The sequence below is a fragment of the Dreissena polymorpha genome, chromosome 8 (assembly GCF_020536995.1).
Source record: "Dreissena polymorpha isolate Duluth1 chromosome 8, UMN_Dpol_1.0, whole genome shotgun sequence".
In the NCBI taxonomy this organism is placed as follows: Eukaryota; Metazoa; Mollusca; class Bivalvia; order Myida; family Dreissenidae; genus Dreissena; species Dreissena polymorpha.
In genome coordinates this window covers 82740131-82761834 of record NC_068362.1, presented here as the reverse complement: position 1 = coordinate 82761834, position 21704 = coordinate 82740131, and the positions used below count along the sequence as shown (strand labels likewise).

General features: G+C 36.6%; 1 protein-coding gene across 1 annotated transcript in view; it reads right to left on the bottom strand.

The window, feature by feature from the left end:
• Positions 1–19592, bottom strand: part of LOC127840691 (uncharacterized) — a 50087-nt gene extending 30495 nt beyond the window's left edge. The window contains exons 1-4 of the mRNA XM_052369105.1: positions 19264–19592; positions 15399–15414; positions 9726–9920; positions 8201–8417 (exon numbers count right to left, since the gene is read on the bottom strand). Coding sequence (XP_052225065.1) covers positions 8201–8417; positions 9726–9920; positions 15399–15414; positions 19264–19592 — 757 coding nt within the window. The remainder of the gene's footprint in view (positions 1–8200; positions 8418–9725; positions 9921–15398; positions 15415–19263) is intronic.
• Positions 19593–21704: the final 2112 nt, after the last annotated feature.

Genomic DNA, 21704 nt, shown 5'->3' with positions numbered 1-21704 from the left:
TTACTATCGCATTGTCTTCATCGTACTATCGCATTGTTGCCCTCTGGATTTAAATGTGTAACCACGATGGCCTAACGGTATTCCGTAGTAACCTGACGTTACTTCGATTTTCTCATCCTCTTTAATTACCAGCACTGTGGCTCGCGTGAACGCGCGCTCGTTATTGTTAAGTTTTATAATAATTATTTCGATTTAAGTCTGCCATCTCTGTTGTATTTTATGAAGCTGCGGCGTTGCCTATGACGCCGACGTTATTACATTCCACGATTGTGAAGTCATCTGTTTACGTCACAGGTGATTAGCGTGTGGCTATGATGTTATTTAGTGAAAACATCATTTTGAATGCTAATTAATCATATTATAACGAAAAATCAACTTTCTGAAGAAAAAAAACTATCAAATATATATATAACAATGTTTTCAACTAGAATTCACCCGAAAACAGGGTGCATCGCTTTGAACAGCCATTACTACATCAATTTTGCAGCGATTTTCACGTTCTCGGTCTTATTCAAAGCATAAAGGAATTTCCTTTCTGGAAATGTACATGTCTTGCAATATTTTTTACAAATACAGGGTCAACTTTTAAGAAATAACACGATACACAACTCGCGTGACCCACTTGATATCGATCAGAGATGATTTCAGACTGAAATCTTCACGAAGTAAAGGACATTTTCCCTGCAAAGTTCACGGACCTCGATACCATAATTCAATAAAACGTATGAAAAAACATTCTAACCGTGCTTGCCGTTGCATTATGCATCAAAACTAACTGTCCAGCGCCGTTTTAAACATTTGTTTAGATACATTTCAACTTACTGACAGTTTAAACACACGAGTGATTTGATTGGTCAAATGCGAAGGTGTGTCTTTACAACTGGAGATTTCATTCATGAATACTGTCTGATCGTCTTCAAGTAGGTCAAACGAATTGTGTATCGTTTTATTTCTTAAAATTTGACCCAGCATGTGTAGAAATATAACAAGATATATACATTTCCAGAAAGGAAATTCATTTCTGCGTTGAACAAGACTGAGTTCGTGAGCATCGCTTCAAAATTGATGTAGTAATGGCTGTTCAAAGCGATGCACCCTGTTTTCGGGTGATTTCGAGTTGAATACCTTGTTATATATATATTTGATAGTGAAAATATTTTTTTTTCAGAAAAGTTGATTTTTCGTTATAATATGATTATTTATCATTCAAAATGATGTTTTCACTAATTAATATCATAGCTACACGCTAATCACCTGTGGTTTACGTCACCGGCGTAATACGTTATTGACGTTGCGTTTTGTTTTATCCGGCGTTTTATTGCTTAAAATCAATACACTGTGGTATGTTGATAACTAATGTGTCATATGTCTAAAAATAAAAGCGTACCGTATTATTGATGAATAGTTCATTTGTTTACGCTAAAACAAGCGAAGATATACTAGGAAACCATATTTAAAGTATCCGAAATTATGGCCTCTAAATAATGAATGGGTGATATGTTAGTTACTTATTCGGAAGCCTGTATTTCGAAACGATCACTTTCGGATATTGTATATTTTAGGTGTTGTGTGTATTATTTTAGCTTGATTATGTTACATCGAAACCCGCTGGCTCGAAATCGCTTGGCTCGAATTTCCGTTTGGCTCGCACGCTCCTCGAAGCATCGATTTTTTATTTCTATATATTATTTTTTTTCGGATGGCTCGAAATATAGGATGGCTCGAACTGTTCACTGTCTCGGCCATAGTTTTCACACGTTCTTTTGTTCGGTTGGCTCAAACTTGCTTCGGGTTGCATAAAACTGTTAATCGATTAGGACCTTTTGATTATAAAGGCAGGCAATAATTGATGTCACACAGGTTGCAAACATGCAATCGACTCAATCGTTAATTGATTTGAGTAAAATTTGGCATTTTGTATACAATCTGACTTTCTTGTAGACGCAGCATTATTATGGTTGAAACGGCTGACTCGCTTCTTGCTTAGCAATCCAGAAAAGGCCCCGGTACCCAATCCGGGTGGCTATCTAAATCAGCACTACAAAAAGGGTCAGCTGTAGGATGTAAAGGGTCAAAGAGAAAGTTAAACGTAAAAAGTTACACAGAAAAATATTAAGCCATGTCGGCAGTAAAAGAAGCCAAAAACAACAAAAGCGAAAATTGCCGTAGAATTAGGAATGCATGTTTTGTTTCTAAGTGCGCCTTTACATGTTCCCGTATATGTGCTACGTAAAACATGCTGATATAATTTACTATAGGATATTTGTTATATTCAATCTTTAACTGTTTTAGCAAATTGGTTAAAAAATATGAAGGATATATTTTGTTCTTATTACTTCAAAAGTAGAAAGTAGTGCGCAGTTGTACGGAGATAAGGCAGTATGAATACTCTTCAACTGGAGGTGCACACGCATTTCAAAAGATAACGCATGCGCAATTAATTTCCTTCTATATTACATATAAAATAGTTGAAGTTCGATATCAATTTTTACCATGATCAAGCGCATACCCACTATATCATCGTACATTATTGAAAAGATAAATGCATAATCTTTTGAAAACAATGCATGTCATTAAATTCTATACACGCTAACTCAAAATATTTACCTTAGAATAGGCAAACCGGTTTTGACAGCTGTGCAGACAACCATTTTGGGCTCAAATAGTATGACCTACTTTCAAAGCCGGGAACAATCAACACAAAAAGTTGAGCACAAAAATGGCTTATTTTCTTATTGCTTTCAAATATACCTTCAAGTTGATACCAAAACTAACCATTTGCAATGTATTTTACAAATCCTAGGCAGCATGCACTCAACAATGTGTGCTAAGTATCAAACTGACTGCATGTAACCCTAAAAACAGGAGTTCCGGTTTGGGGTTATGTGACCAAAACTTATAAAAGTAAATAAAAGTATATTAGAAATCGGATGGCTCGAATTCCGGATGGCTCGAACTGTTGTTGACGGTTTCGGCGAGTTCGAGCCATCGTGTTTTGACTGCATATGGAAATGTTCTGTACCATTTATGCTGTTTATTTTATTTGGCGATAAACGCTGAAAACAAGTAATAATACGATAATAAGAAACTGGCATTTTCTTACTCAAACATACAGTAACCAAACATTACTTAATGTCTATGATAATCATGTTATATGTAACTTGGAAATTAACAAAACTTATAATAAATACTAAGACCTAGTTTTCTTAATGATAAACCAGTTCCGTATTCGACTTGAACAAGTAATAAGTAACTGGTTCCTTATTCCTTATTTAAATCGAATAAGGAACTAACATTTATTTTTACAAAAAACATAATTAAAATGAACCAAAGAAACCAATAAATCAAGGAAAATCATTGTCAATGTAGGTTGGGTATAAACATGTTAATTGCAGTACATTTCTTATAAGTTTTATTTACTGATAAGCCAGTTCCTTATTCGGTTTGAATAAGTAATAAGTAAATTGTTCTTATTCCTTATTCAAAGCGAATAAGGAACTGTCATTTTATTACTAACGCAATTAATTAAAATGAACAAAAAATACCAAACAGTCAATGAAAATCATTGTTTATGTAGGTTGGGTATCACAAATAGTTATTGCAGTACATTTCTGCTTATATTACTTTCGTGTAATGATTACCCAGTTCCTTTTTCGTGGTTGAATAAGAAAATAGTAACAAGTTGCAAAAATTCGTTAAAGTAGGTCGGAAACCATCGAGACCAGCGCCATTTAATCGGGTTCCACGACCTTTAATCGTGTGCCAAGGTCGCCAGATGTACCGTTGAGATCCAAGATCGAGAAGACGCCTTTTCGGAGATATAAAATATATTTAACTATGAACACTCAATTACAGATTGTAAACGCATTTGTGTTTTAATTGAAAAAACAAAATTCGGAGTCATCTCGATGAAACTGTTCAGACTACTAGGGCAACCTGAGCCGCTCCTTTCGGTTTGTCTCGCCTTAATGGTGACGTCAGTGACGTCGCGCTAACGACAACGCATTCCGAAATATTGGCATTCGGATTGAATACTGATCCTAACTGTTACGCTAAGAACAGCGAAATACTGTACCGGGCCGCGGTGGACAACCGGACCGCATTAATTAACAATCGGGCCTCATTTGAATTTCATTTGCATGCATATGTTAGAAGTATAGCTGAATGAATTCAACCGTGTTACTTGGATTCATTAAAGAACTGTTTTTGTAAATGAGATGAATTGGTGTTGACCATAGATGGTAACATTAATGTTTTAATTACTATACTAATGTAAGAAATCACGGCTTGACCAACATATGGGTTACATAGATGCGCGATATGAAATACATGTACGTATACAAAATACGTGAGTTCACGTTTCTCTCTGATCACCGTATACTGTTGCTTTTGGAAATAATGCTCACTAACTTAAAAGTTAAATCTGTATGAACAAACCGAACGAATACAGTTGACTAGCATACGCAATTATGAGGTAAATATGTAATGAAATAACTATTTCAAATCGTTCTCTTACCTTACGTGCACATGCTTGTTTAAAATAAATTGGCAATACTTAATATAAACACACACTGTAAAAACAAACGATATCCGTGGTTAACGGAACCATTCGACGAAACTAACGGATTAGGAGCCAAAAAAAAAGAAAAACAAAAGATGGCGCTTTTCCTACTGCGCTATGAAAGATTGTCCTCGTTTTGATAAAAAGTCCCTTAAATAAACATTCTTTCCCGAAGAATCAAGAAAAAAAACGGAGACACGTTACGTGCTAAGGACGCTTTTTTTGTATTGGTCTAATTTTAGGAACGTACGACATTTTCAATTACATACAATTAAAAGAAAACTCACATAAACATGTCAATTTATTGGGCTAAACATGTAAGTTATCTGCTTCAAAACTTTGAATCGACATGTTGACTAGTTAAGTTATTAGCACCGATTTTCGTCTTTCCATATTTTGCTCGTACTAGTATGTTAGAAATTTAAAGTCTTAAATGGAGATCTCGATTATAATGGTGATACTTGTTTTCGAAATGGGTATTCTTACGTTTGAATATTCAATTGCCTATAAGAAGTTTCACGTTGGTCTAAGTTAAGGTCTTAGTTTAGGTCATAGGTCATGATACATGTTCCTTTGTCTAGTCAGAACTCTCTAAATACACATAGATTTCAGTGCTTGCGTTGTATGAAGAATTTGTCTTACTTCCTCTTACAGTATTGGGTCTTTTCCTGACCAAGGGCGAACAAGAGTTGTCGCTCGTTCGGGAAGGTATTTTGGTAGGCCATCTATATAATTTTCAAAGCCAGTCATTATGATTATGCCATATAGTCAAGGAAGAAGATAAAACGTTTAAGATTGTGGGGATTAAGTTTGTCAGGAAAACTACTTATTAGATAGTGCATACACTACATGATGATACATTTCTATCATATAGAAGATTGGGGGGGGGGGGGGGGGGTCACCCGTCTTTTTTTTGTAAACATTGGTTCAGGATAAAAAAATTGTACCTGCGCATATTTCAAGATTTACCAATTTTAACACGAACAATTTAGACACATCATGGTTGAGGCTAGGGTTTGGAGGATTTTGCAACTTTTTTGATATGTGTCTGCCTTTCGCTGTCTTTGTTCTTTCTAGTGTGCTAGAATGACTCAATTTATAATCTAGAAAATGAAATTAACACAAACACGATATCCGCTTTAATTTATGAGCAACCAAATAGCGCCCACAGTAGGAAATCGAACTATCTGCAGACATATTTGAAAAGCTTTTACTCCCTTTTCAGCTGCACCAGATTAGAAAATAAGCTCCACCCGTCTGTCTCATCGTTCTCCCCGTCCGTCCGTCAGTTCGTTTTCCTTGCTGTTCGTCCGTCCGTCATTTCGTTCGTCTATCTGAGTATCTGTTTGTCTTTTTTTCTCCGTAAGCTGAGAGACGAGATAATGATGTGATAATGACCGTGTGTAAGTACCAATATGCCAACATAAATACCACTTTGCGAGAGGCTTTACATTCTTTAGACTAGTCTTTTAAGGTGTATTTCTATTTGTAAACATGCGAGTATTTGGTGCAGTTAAGTGGAGCCAGGTGGACAGGATTTTGTACAGGATACTCTTATGGAAATAGATGTCTATTTTCATAATGATTGGTCAAACAGTTTTCAAAAATTTTGACAGACGACCACGTATTGCATCATATTAATCTGTATTAAAATCTTGAAAAAATTTTACGTTATGACCGTATATTCCTGAACCAGATTACCGTATAATCCTGTACTAGATGCATTCAAAAGTGAAACACATTTTGCTAGAAATATCGCATCTAAGAAGAATGAATGCCACTATTATTATGTGAATATACAATAATTATATTGCAGTATTTATTCAACTTGTGCTGTAAAAAATCACTAAAAAATACATTCACAACCTTTTTGTTAACTCTGGCATGGACGAATAATCAATTTGACAATCTTATGATAAAACCTTTTTGGCCCAAGCATTTGCATTATTATTAAAAGCACCAACAATGTTACACTTATTGAAATGTTTTACTTGCTTTAGCAACAATAATATACACACTGTATTCAACCACAATAAAAACACACTGTATTCAAATCATAAACAAACTTTTTTCTAATACAATCATAAACACATTATATGCAAATACAATCATAAACACACTGTATTTAAATTCAATCAAAAACAAACTTCTTTTTTAAAAAAAACACGAATGAACAGACCTTTACTGAATATACAAAAAACAATTCGTGCAAATGTTGCAAACACACTTATATGCAAGAGGATCCACTATGCACATATCTTAAGGAAACCTTTACCCTCAAACCAGTTTCAGCCCAATACAATTAAGTGCCTGCTTTATAAAATATTAAAAAATGTCACATGAATGGCATAATGCATGATCGGCATCAATGCTTACATAATATACAGGGTTTATGTTTCTAGTAACGTATGACACATTTATTTACAGCAATTAATACAATATAAACAATGAAACGTTCAGTCACCACAGCAATTAAAACAACATTAGAAATGGAATGTTGAATCACCACAGAAAGTAGTACAACATTAAGGATGGAATGTTGAGTCCCCACATTAAAAACAACATAAAGAATGGGGTGGAATGTTGAGTCACCACATAAATTAGTACATCATTAAGAATGGAAAATGGAGTCACCATAGCACTAAATAAACATTCAGAATGGAATGTTGAGTCTCGACAATTTGTAAAACATTGAATGGAATATTTAGTCCCCGCGATGCATACTACATTACGAATGGAAGGTTGAGTTACATCAACAATTTATACAACATTAAGCATGGAATATTTTGTCCCACGATGTATACTTCATTAAGAATGGAAGGTTGAGTCACATCAACAATTTTTACAACATTAAGAATGGAATATTTTGTCCCACGATGTATACTTCATTAAGAATGGAAGGTTGAGTACACATCAACAATTTGTACAACATTAAGAATGGAATATTTTGTCTCAACGATGCATACTACACGAAGAATACATGGTTGAGTCACAACAACAATTTGAACAACGTTAAGAATGGAATATTTTGTCCCCACGATTCATACTACATTAAGAATATAAAAATGAATCACCAGGGCATAGACTTTCTTTTATTGTTGACCCATATACTCCTCTCAACAAATAAAATTTCCTACGGCCTTTCATGAAGCTGATGATTTGTGTCTACTCCTGAAAACTAGTTCTTTGTCATCACTACCTCAAAGCAATCAATCACTTACCCCCTCCCATTCCAATTAAAGCAGAACATTTACTTCATTTAATCACTGACCCTACACCATTTAAAATCCTAAAAATGAGTTGTAAGACATCACACAAACCAATAACCTAACCATAATGATGAAGAACCTTCTTACTTATGCCACTCCGAAGATCACAAACCTACCCCCTGAATAACACCCGAGCCCCCGACCCAAAACAAAATATCAAGCCATAAAGCCCCCTTCTCCCCATAACACCCCAACCTTTAAGGCCAATGCTTAAGGCCCTTCTTTCTAACAATGAGGTCATTAACACCCCAATCCCATCGCGACATCTGCAGAATGATATCGTAGCCTTGTGGTTCCACGAAATTCTTAAGACCCAATTCTTTTCCTACCACATGTATGTATTCGATCGTCATCATTTTTATGTCCACCTAATCGAAAGGAATTGTCTGCAAAACGCGAAGTTCGTCCCCCTCGACATCGAGGCTGAAGAAATCCACCGTGAGCTGGTTCATCGCTAGCAGCAATGAGTACAAGGGGAAGCACTGGATGGATACTTCGTCCGGCGACATCCTATTTGCAACGATCCACGCTTTCGCTTCGCTGTTGTCTACAATGCGGCCCATGTTTAACGCTTTGTTGAACTTCACCTGTTATAGATGAACGGCTAGTCTGTAAAATCATTATTTTAAGTTGAAAAACACTGCTTAATGCATGTTTAGTTTAAACCTATTTATTTTAGATCGATTTTTTTTTAAAGTACTAACTACTTATTTGAAACGCTATCGAGTCCGTTTCCTGGGACTAGAACCAGTAGTAAGTGGTCATTGGGGGAGATCTAAAGGACGCTCTCAGAGTGGGGATCGAACCCGAGACCTCCCGGTCACTAGGTGGACACCATATCCACTACGCCAAGTCGACCGCCATGCCTAATAAATGTGCGTAAAGCGTCATTCCAGAAAAGCCTGTGCAGTCTGCTAAGGCTAATCAGGGACGACACTTTCTGTCTAAACTTAATGTTCGGTTAGAGACTCCCTTTAAATAAAAATACAATAAAAGAGGAGTGGGTCGTTCATGATAGGTTGTGTAAACTGCACAGACTAATCTGTGACAAAACTTTACGCACATGTTTTAAGCACTGTTATTCCAGAGCGCAGCTCAAATGTTTTTACCTGGTTAACTTACCATGGTCGGATAGGGCTGAAAATTCAAACAGCCATTGAAAATGAAAGCCTGTCAATATTTGTACTCTAGTAAACTTACCATGACCAGATTGGCCGAAGATTGAAGCAGTCGGTATAGTGAAATCCTTTCAATGTTTGCACTTTGGTAAACTTACCATCGCCGGGTAGGGCTTAAGATTCAAGCAGTCATTGAATTAAAGCATTCGATATTGGGCTTCAGGTACCTTACCATGGCCGGGTAGGACTGCAGACTAGCAGGTATTGATAGTGAAAGCATTTCGTTGTTGGACTTCAGGTAAATTAACCATGGCCGGGTAGGGATAAGGACTCAAGTAGGCATTGATAGTGAAAGCTAATAGATGTTGCACTTCAGGTAAACTAACCATGGCCGGGTAGAAATTAGATCTCAAGCAGGCATTGATAGTGAAAGCTTTTAGATGTTGGACTTCAGGTAAACTTACCATGGCCGTGTAAGGATAAGGACTCGGGCAGGTATTGATAGTGAACGCCTTTCCATGTTGGACTGCAGGTAAACTTACCATGGCCGGGTAGGGATGAATACTCAAGCAGGCATTTGCAGTGAAAGCTTTTCGATATTGGACTTCAGGTAAACTTACCATGGCCGGGTAGGACTGCGGACTCAAGCATGCATTGATAGTGAAAGCAATTCGATGTTGGACTTCATGTAAACTTACCACGGTTGAGTAGGGATGAGATCTCAAGCAGAAATTGACAGTGAACGCCTTTTGATGTTGGACTTCAGAAAAAACTTACCATGGCCGGGTAGGGATCAATACTCAAGCAGGCATTGATAGTGAAAGCCTTTCGATGTTTGGACTTCATATCCTGGTAGTTTGATGGATCGGCCTCAATCAACAGTCCGTTCCATTTGCGGACCCTTTCGAAAAACAGAGAGTTTGAGCTTTCCTCGCCATCCAAAGCTCCACATTCAACGTAGAAACCTCCCTCCTAGAAAAGCACAAGGTACATGAATCGACAAAAGGGTCATACTCAATGAAATGCATGGCATTCACTCAGACAGAATCACGAAAACTGTTCAACAGTAAGACTTAACTGAACGTAAATAAGTTAATTTAATTGCTATTTCTAGCTCAATTGTTTTTGCTATGCCAGAACAATATTCGATAGATGCTGTAAAATCATATGTTTTTAAACGTGTACATGTAATTTCGTGTATTTCTGATTTTGGAAAAATCACACTTCGGTCATTTTCCGATGTGTTTGTGTAACCTTCATGGATCAGTCAACCCACGATATCAACGAAAATGAATGTCCCACGAATATAAATGATTTTACAATACATACAATACAAAATGTACCATATAATCGAGCCTGCTGTCGATAAAAGGCGCCTGCCCGCTTGAAGGGTCAAGCCTTTCTGGCTTATCAAGATCGTACGGCTCCAGAGACGGAGGCTCAATGTAGTAATCCCGAATCAGCCGAATCAATCGCGGGTCATCATGACTGACCTTGGCCTCGTTAAGCGCCTGCATAGCGGCCTTATAGTTAAAAGACGCGTTCCTCTCTTGATAAATCACCATGGGCTGAAAGCTCTGTTCGTGGACTGCCGAACGCCGTTCCGCTGAAAATGAGCCCTGGAGATTTGGCGACTGTTGATGGGCTGGTGGGTCTTGCATGCAAACATTCGCGGCAGTGATTGGTTGCGTCTGGTTTTTGTACATGATATACACAATTGATATCAGCACAGCTGAACCAATCAGATAAAACCGTTTTGAAATCCTCATGCCGGCGGTGAAAACTAAAATAATGAAAATAAAGGTAAACTAGAGACTTTGTATAAAAATGACTAATATCTCCTAGAGCATAGACTTGACTAGTACTCCCTATGGCATAAACTTGACTTATGCCCCCCCTAGGGCATAAACTTGACAAATACCCCCTACGGCATAAACTTGACATATGGTCCCTATGGCATAAACTTGACAAATAGCCCCTAGGGCATAAACTTGGCAATACCCCCTACGGCATAAACTTGATTTTGGCCCCTATGACATAAACTTGATAAATACCCCCTAGGGCATACACTTGACATATGGCCCCTATGACATAAACTTGACAAATACCCCCTAGGGCATAAACGTGACATATGGCCCCTATGACATAAACTTGACAAAAAAACCTTACGGCATAATTTTGATATATGGCCCCTATGACATAAACTTGACAAATACCCCCTAGGGCATAAACTCGACCTATACCCCCTACGGCATAAACTTTGCAAATAAACCATAGGGAATAAACTTGACAAATAACCTCTGGGCATAAACTTGAGTTATACCCCCTTGGTCTCGTTGTCATTACTATGCCTTCGTTCAAGTGCACTTAACTAAGTGCCCATATTCATAAAACAAAGACTATTCTTTACATTGTAATATTCAAGACTTGCTTTAATTTGAATACAACTTCGCATTAACCTTCTCTATCTACATAATTCGCCATGTTTAACATTTTCTTAATGACATAATGATTAGTGGTAGCCAGTGAATGTATTTAAACGCGTTGAACACGCGTTAAACTTTCTGCAAAACTTTTGATGAAAGAAACACAGACAATGTTTCAGTTGTTGCGCACTTTGACCTTAAATACAAATAATTTACTTTTCAAATATCATTTAACAACATACTTGACCACTTTTGAAAATGAACTTAAGTTGCTTACAAAATTATCCAAAACAAAAGTGAAAATGGATTTATCACATTTCGCGATGTAAAATAGTAAATATGTGTTAAGTTTGAGAAAGAGATGTGAAAACAGACAATGCAGAATCTTATCAATGCAGACTATCATGAGCAAATCTAGTACTTGCTAAAAAGACCTGAGATGAAAGGTTATCTATAAATACAGTTTGACTCAAATAAATGACTCGATTGATTATTAATAAAATTATTAATGTATTTGTTTGTTTTTACAAATTCGGTGTATGTATTTAAAAACAAGAGATGTGTTTGTCAGAAACACAATGCCCCCTACTGCGCCGCTTTGAAGCCATATATTTGACATATGACCTTGAATGATGACCTTGACCTTTCACCACTCAAAATGTGAAGCTCTATGAGATACACATGCATGCCAAATATCAAGTTGCTTTCTTCAATATTGAAAAGTTATGGGCAAGGTTAAAGTTTTCGGACGGACGCACATACTGATGGACTGACGGACAGTTCAACTGCTATATACCACCCTACCGGGGGCATAAAACACCACGAACATTAAAAATTTGTAATAAATAAACATTTTTGTGCATTATTATGCTATAAATTTATACAACATTAATAATCGTATACATAGCATTGTTATTTATTTGTAAAATGTAATAATTTTAGTCATTGCGTTAAATGATTGTCAATTTCAGCATTATATAATATAAGGTTGCTTCAAGAATGATTATTTGTAATTTTCTAAATGATAGTCTTTCAAAATGTAAAATGCCAGATATTTGGAAAAAGCAAATGTATGTGCAGTATTTAAAAAATGCGATCCATCTCTGCTATCAATTTATCGACCTAAATCTGTGAAATACTCTTAAAAAAGTTTTTGAGAAAAAACTATATAAGCACATTTTCAACTTCTTACATGGAGACTCTTTCTTCATCCAATCTCAGCCTGGTTTCATCCCAGGGGACTCTGTCGTTAATCAATTAACTCACATCTATGACACATTCTGTAAAGCCCTGGGGAATGGCCTCGAAGTAATTTGATATAAGTAAGGCTTTCGATAAAGTTTGACTAAAGGGACTCTATACAAACTTCACTGCACTGCACTTCATCTGTCTGACAGAAAACAGAAGGTGGTTCTTCAAGGGATTGAATCAAGATTTGCAAAGATATCTGCCTGTGTCACACAGGGATCTATTCTTGGACCACTAATGTTTTAATATACATAAATGACATTGTATCGAATATCCACTCATTTGTTAATCTCTTTCCAGACGATACAAGCCTGTATATGATAGCAAACTTTATGCAAGCTGATATTAACCAAATAAACACGTGGGCTCAACAATGGCTGGTAACATTTAATCCACCTAAATCAGAATCTCTCATCATATCTCGAAAACTAAACAAGCTGATCCACCCTCCACTGACAATGCAAAACGTAACTATCCCTGAAGTTTGTGTTCATAAACACTTAGGACTCCACTTGACTTATGACTGCTCATGGCACGAACATATTGCACATATCAAGGACAAAGCATGGGCACGGCTAAATATAATGCGTCGACTTAAACATACTCTAGACAGGAAAGCATTGGAAGTAATATTTTGCTCATTTATAAGACCCATACTTGAATATTCTGATGTTGCATTTGACAATTGCTGCCAATTTGAAAAAGATGATTTAGAAAAAATTCAAACTGAATCTTCGCGATTGTATCGGGCTGTACCAAACTTGTCTCCATTATGAGCTTTATAAAGAAGTTGGGTGGGAGAAGCTAAATGAAAGGCGCCGAAATCATAAACTTATTCTCATGTACACAATTACTTACAACCTTTCACCGGCGTACCTTATATCTTGAGTTCTTGCCACAGTCCTAAGCAACAGCTCGTATCCATTACGTAATGGAGAAAACATTCAAATGTAACATTCGTACCATCCGCAATAACAGAATGGAACAATCTCCCACTAGAAACACGTAATGCTTATTCTCTTCACTCGTTTAAAATGCTCCTTCTAGCGATACTATTAAACCCAATTTACTGTACTCCAATGGCAAAAGACGCCAACAAATGCTCCATTCTAGACTCAGAACTCGTCGTAGTTCATTAAATCAAGACCTTTATATGTGCAATATTGTTCAGTCACCCTTATGTAGGTGTGGAGCTATTGAAACCGTATATGTAGGTGTGGAGCTATTGAAACCGTATATCATTATTTTCTAGCATGCGTTCTAATCAATGCAAAAAACCCTTTGGCACCTACATCTCTAAACAAATTATTGTATGGACATGAAAGTATTTACTTTGAGAAAAACACTCGTTTGATGCAGTTCACACGTATATTAAGCATAGTAAACGCTTTGACACATAGTTATCTGTCACATCAAAACATAAAAACACCAAATTAAAATACAATCAAAAGTAACAAAAAGCAACCTTTCAAACATCTGTGTTCCACGCTATATCGGAACGTTTCATCGGCTTCCTTCGTCCGATCCCGGTCTCACTGTCCTTTTTCGTTACCTCGAATTGTATTAAAGATTGGGTTTTTTATAGTATAACTTTTTCCCTCTATATTACAGCTTTCCTTCTTTTGTTTCAAATGTCAAATTGTATGTTTACTCAAAAATGATTACCACCCATTGTATCGTAAAGTTACAATCTTGCAAACACTATGTACGGAGAAGAACTATACAAAACTTGGTCTTTCGTTCTTATCCATTTTCGAAGCATTAAAATCAGTTGTAACTATGTATGCATACTTTGTATATACTATGATTGTTCTTGGAATAAAATATGTTTAAACTAATGAATATTTGGCACATGATTCTTGCAATCCTTGAAAATCTAAAAACATAACTGTTTAATTGTGTATTCCTCTTCATGTTCGAGTGAACTACTAGTCCCAGATTATTGCGTGCATGGTCCATTTTACACGTGAATTTGATTATAAAAGACTGGTGAAAGACTGATGTCATTTCGTCATTTCGTGTCCCTTAACTCTAAAAATAATAATACACTATGCTATAGTAATTTGGGATTAAGACGTCACATTTGGAATGGGCATCATATTAGCAATTTTCTCAAACACAACTGTTCAGTTCATGTTCTGAACGTATTTTTGTTATATTCTATTATAAAAATAATATTACACATCCAAAATAATGTAAAATCTAATTGTATGTTCAATAGTCTATTGTACTAATAATTTGTAACACTTCATAAGTATATCAGGTTAAACAACATATAAAATATTTTTTTAAACATTTTTACAAGATTGTTGTCTTATTTGAACGTGACATAGTGTTTTTAATTAATTAAAATTTACATTGAACTGCACACTGAGCTCTATCTTGACGTAATAGCAATATGAAATTCATTATTTCTACCGCAAGTAAACCATATTAATCTTAATGCCCATAAATAGGCATTAGTATACATAAGACACTGTTGTAATACGCATTAAATGCACATTTAATACTCTTGTTGTGTATTTTTACTTTGTTCTGCATTTTTGCAAGACGTGCTCAAATGCATCTAAAATATTCTTAAAACACACCTTAAATGCAATTGTATTTTTCAAAAAAGGAAATACACTTTTAACACACTTATGTGTTCTAGTGAAGGATAAAAGGTTGAACAGAATACATGTATTCTATTAAGTTCTAATTTTTCTGCGTTTTTCAAGTGTATTAAATGCTCATTTAACAAACAAAATAGCGCTTTACTAAAGTGCATTAAATACACTTTTTGGAGAATTTCACTATATAACCATTGATATAAACATTTATATAAATTAGAAGTTAGATTCGTACTCTTTACTCTAAGAGAAAATGAATGTTTGTCTTTTATTTCGATATGCCTGTAAAACAGGAAGTAAGTTATCAACAGTTCAGAATCATGCCACTATTTCGCATTAAATGTTATATGTTTTGTATATTAGGAGTGAAATAAGTGTTTAATTTACGATTATTTAGTCTATATACAAAACATTACTTTTCTTACTAGTTTATGCTCGCTTCAGTGTTTGTTAAAGCTTATGAAAAAATCGGCGACATACAATTGTTACGAAAAATGTATGACAGTACAAGTTTTTTAATATATGTATGTGGAGCCTTACCAACCTGCATATAGTTTCTCGATTTTGCTCTTAACTGTCTTTAAATATATTTTGAAGATCTGTATTTGTTAAATTGTCAAATAAAACAACAACATTAAAAATACAAGCTTAATTATTTACTGTTTAAGAGTTTAGAGAAAAAAACACACATATGCGCGACCAATAGTACACGTCCATTATTTATTGACTTCGTTCAAGCAAACTCCACGATGGGATAAATTATTATATCCATTTTTTTAATAATCGACGACACACCCATTCGTAATGTTATAAATCCAGGGCCAACAAATGGTGCGTCCCATGGTGAGAATACCAACAGACCACCTTCACCTTCTAGCTTTTACACAGGGCCTTATATGAATCCAGATACACAGTTTATTGTAAATGCAATGGTGGCATACAATAAACAAACCAATGACAGTTTTGCTTTAATAGGGGCTGAAATTCAGGCCGTGCGGCACGATATGCAGTGGGTAAAGCAGGATGACAGATAAATACGTTTTCTTCTTTTAATATTTCCAACCGATTAATGTAACATCATTAAAAGCAAATTAAATGCACATATTGTAAGTATTCATTAACAAAAATTCGTCCGATAATTTTAATTCAGATGAAAGAATTAATAAAAGACAAGAAATTCACCAATAATGTACCAATCAATTACATCCGCGCTGTATTTTTTAGTAATTAATATTCTTTTCATATTTGAAACACTAACCTTCTAATGAATCCACAAAGTACCCTTGTACGTGGATATTTCGCCAATAGCACGTTGCATACGGACAGTTTCTCCGTTTTCATGTCAGCGGGTTATTTCCAATACATAAATTCATTTTAAAGGGACATATCTACTATTAAATTATTTTTTTAAACTTAAATAAGAAGCCAACTGTGTGTTGTCACTGCCCGCGGTTAGAAGTATACATGGTGGTCGATAAGTTTCCCGCGTTGGTATTTAACAAAATAATGTATTTTTATAAAACCATATTAAAATGTTTAGCAAAAAACATGTACAGTGATTTAATTTCTTATTCCGATTATGCAACTTAAACCGGTTCTGTGATAACGACACAATACGAATTCTCTCCTTGGGAACCGATGTCCTAATTTGGGAGTGAAGCGTGATTAATTATGACTTGGAGACCATATGTCAGCACACGCGCAGATAAAATATGAAGATAAAAGGGCACGTGCAATCTTTGTGCTGTCCATAGAACGCGGCTGCTTTACCGGCTACGACAGACAGTTAACCGGTGCGTCGGGGTGAAGGGAAAAGTTCTACACATTAAATTTCTGCTGATTTGATTATTTATTTTCCTTCAGCCATTAATGACGTAGTGATGGTAAAAGACTGAAAAAATACATAAGGCATCATAAGTTTTTGGACTAATTATAAATGAATAAATAGCAGTTCCAGATAAAAGAGAACTAAATCTACATTTAAAGTTCCAAGTTTCCAACTAAAACAAGGTGCAAAATGACTATGGATTTCATAAACATACTTTGTGTATACAAATATAAAACATGAGATCATCAAGGTTTCGTTCTTATTCTAACTGAACTCTGCCACATGAAGCTAAAAATACATTTTCGTATGAAAACAACCGATCAGTATATAAACTCTTATTCATAATTTGACTAGAACTAATAAGATGACTAGAAACACTAAAATGCAAGGCAAATTAACATGAATATACAAAATTATAGGCCGAACGAGTCGAATGCACAAAACAGAGCAGGTGCAATTCAAATACGGGCGGATGTAAAATTGACTAAACATGACCAATACAGAACCGATTTCGGTAATTTAGGTATAAACAGAACCAGCATACATTGCAAAATAGTGCTATAAAGCTGTCATCATAGAACTTACACCATGAGGGGGCAAATCTCTCTTTTGAAAGGGCTAGGCAATTGATCCGCTTCGACAATGTACGTCTTGTACCGGAATGTGAATGCGTGAAAATATCCTAAATGGCCGGAATGGTAAATGTGTTTTAATTGACTGGAATGCCTAAATAACAACACACTCCCCGCCTGATATCTGTAGATATCACAATATTTGACTCTTTATAACAAAACTAATTTCTTCTTAACATAATAAAAGATATAAACTATAACACATGATGCACACTAAATACTTTGCACACATTTATAAATGTCTAACAATTAACCGATAAAAACACCATCAACACTTAAAAATATAACTTGTCTCTGCAGTAAGACAAAAAAAATAGGACACTCTTACTAAATATTTTTATTTAATTCCTATTTATGCGAGGCAGGTGTCAGTATTAAATAAAGTCAAAGATACTGGGTCCAATGTCCAGTTTCATAGTAAGGATTCTCTCCTATGTGCATCAACGTCTATATCATATACTGTACACTTGTAAGGTTTCTCTCCTGCGTGTATACTAGATGTGTGCAGCCCCTTTTCAATTTCAGTTCTACAGCAAGGTTATTTCCCTTGAACAAATCTTAATGCTTAAAACAAGACCTATTCGTAAAGTCTTTGTATATAAACCTTAATTTCATGTGGCTGTGCACACTTTACATTATCAATGTTCGGTATTGATTAACGAGCTAGAAGTTTGTCTTTCATTGAACAAATTTAACAAATTATGTTTAAATCATTTGTAGACACATTAAGAAGGAATTTAAGTGTACAGCCAAACTAATTTCATACAAACACATGGAATACAATATACTATCTAGGTAGACACATACAGTAAATCTATAGGTGTATTAAAATGGGTTAAATAACCATAATATCAATTGTGTACACACAACTACTTAATACTATCATTAATACTACCAATTTGGATAAGAGCCAAAAACAGACTATTTACAAGTATGGTTCTGAGCCTCAAGCTCTATTGTGTTTTAACCATGGGAACTTATTCGACAACCGGTCGACAATAGCAGGTCAGTTTTACATTCTTTATCAAGCCGACTTCTACTTTGCGCACTCTGCCGTCTTGTCTGGGGAATGCACGAGTAACTCTACCCATGGGCGAAATGTTGCGACAAACTTCGCGATCCCTGACAAGAACAACATCATCAACCTGCACAGAGTCTTGCTCTTCTGTCCACTTACGCCTCGGCTGCAAAGACTGCAGGTACTCTTGTCGCCAACACAACCAAAACTGATCAGCAAAATACTCAACCCTTCTTCACTGTTCCTTGTACAACTCTTTTACGTTAAGATCACCTAACGGATGTTTGTTATACTGAAGTTTCTGAGTCAATAGAGCAGAAGGAGACAGAACAGTTGGATTTATGGATCATTTGAGACATCAACAAAGCAACAATGGGTCGAGCATTCATTGTGGCAGCTACTTCAGCCATAAGAGTAACAAGGACTTCATGGGTCAAATTCTTCACATCTGCTAGCATTGACTCGAGTATGCGACGAGCAAGCCCTATCATGCGTTCCCATGAACCACCCATATGAGAACTATGAGGAGGGTTAAACATAAAAAATGACTCTGCCTTCCTGAGGAAGGCATTGCTTCCACCTGTTTGTTGTCAGTGGCCCCAACGAAGTTGGTCCCTCGGTCAGAGCGAAACTGTCTGACCTTACCACGTACTGCAACAAACGTACGCAGGGCATTAATGAAACTACTGGACGAGATGTCATTTAAGACCTCTATATGCACAGCCCGAATAGTTTGACAGGAGAAAATTACTGCCCATCGGTTTGAGGACGCCTGGCCTACACGAGTGCGTCTAGAGGTAACATGCCAAGGACCGAAAACATCAACATCAGTGTATGTGGAAGGGGCGACTTCCTCAGCTCTGTCGAATGGCAAGTCCGACATCCTCTGACATGCAAACTGGCCACGCAATTTCTTGAATTTCACGCAACGGTGCAGAACTGATGGTACCAAACACTTTCCGCCAGTGACCCAAAACCCTGCAGCTCTGACCGCACCTTCCGTGTTATGGCGACATTGATGCTGAACATGACAATGGTAATGCTTCACAAAAAGTTTGGCTACATTATGCTTGCATGGTAAGATGAGTGGGTACTTTTCACGCTGCGACTGAGCCGCCCACTACCTATATGCACCATCCTGATCCAAGAAGGAATTCAATGACACAATAGGACTATACTTTTTGACTCTTTGCTCTAGCTGCAATAAGAGAACTTCAAGTTGAGAATTTCTTGAACTTGTCAGAAAGTGATTGTCTACATTGGAAATCTACACTGGTGGCAGATACTGTAACCTGACGCCGTACTTCTGAGTCAGAATCTGGCTCTAAAAAGTGGAAAAAACTAGGGTATAGGCTTGGGATATCTGTAAAGGGAAGGTGGTCCCTTTAACAAGAGACTGTCGGTCAGATGGACCGGGTCAATACCTCTGCTACCCACGTCTGCCGGATTTGACTCTGATGAAATGTAACTCCACTGCGAGAGGCTACTACCGTTTCTGATTTTCTAAACGCGATTGCTCACATACGTGAAAAACCGTCTGGTTATTGACATAACCGAGCACAATACGACTGTCCATGAAAAACCTAACATCTGAAAAATCCATATCAATTTTGTCTAATATAGACTTGTACATCTGAACTGCAAGGACATCAGCACACAATTCAAGACGGGGTATAATGTGACCACTGGCGGGTGCAACTTTGGCCTTTTCAGAAAAAAAACCAACACTTCTCTCATCAGAGACTGGAAACGCAACCAGGTATGCGACAGCTGCTATTGCAGACTCTGATGCATCTGAAAAGACATACATCTCTACCCTGTCCATGCTTTGTAGTGACCAACCGAAGTAGCTTCTAGTAATCTGAACAACCGTTAAGTTTCGTAAATCAGCTCTCCATTTGACCCACGTTGCTTCAAGTTGGCAAGGAATCATCCCAATCACTGCACACCGAAACGACATCTCCGATGACCAATCTACCAAGGATGACAACAGGGGCAACAAAACCTAAGGGGACAAATACACTGTTCACCGTTGGTAAAACACCTCTTTTGGAAAGAGGCCTATCAGACAGATCAACCTTGAAAACAAACGAATCTCGACTCAGGACCCAGACACACCAAGGCTACGTTATAAAGGAAAATCACCTTTGTCAAAATCTACACTTTTGAGATTCTTGTTCAAATCATCTGCTGGGAAGAATTTCAAAACCTCAAGGCCGTTTGAAGCAATTTTTTTGCAGACGTAAACCAAATTTTACCAATGCCGCCTGAGACCTTTTTAGCAAGTCAACAGCTTCAGCAGTACTACCCCTAGAGGAAGGACATCATCGACATTGAAGTCTCTTCGTACAAAACTCTTGAACGTCTGCGTCACAACCTTCAACTGATTTTCTTAACCCATATGTTGAAACAGCTGGGGATGGGCTATTCCTAAAGACATGTTTACACAGGCGGTATTCAACCAGAAGTTTGCCTAGGTCGTTGCCTTCGTACCAAAAGAATTTGAGAAAATTTCTGTGCTCTTCAGAACACTGAAACAGTAGAACATTTGTTCTATGTCTGCAACGACCGCCACAACCTCTCGTCTGAAGCTCATCAACACTCCTATCAATTTGTTTGTCAGATCAGACCCGCTTAGCATTACAGAGTTCAAGGATAAGCTTTCGAATGTAGCGGACGAATCAAAATCTTCTTATCTGGATTGGTTTCTGCGGGTGATACACTCCAAAAATAGGCAGGTACGAACATTCCTCACATGCTTTTAGCTCGGGTGCAATTTCTTCATGGTCATTTTTGAAAATCTTATCCATGAACTCGGTAAATTGCTAAGCCTTAACAGGATTCTTACGCAAGTTCAAATCTAATAGTTTAGCCCTTTTCAGGGCTTGGTCTCTGTTCCCAGGCAACGTCTCTATCTAGGCTCTTTGACTGGAAGAGGAACTATCCATATTCCAGCTTCATTTTTATGGCTTTACATGGTTTTCAAATAATCTCT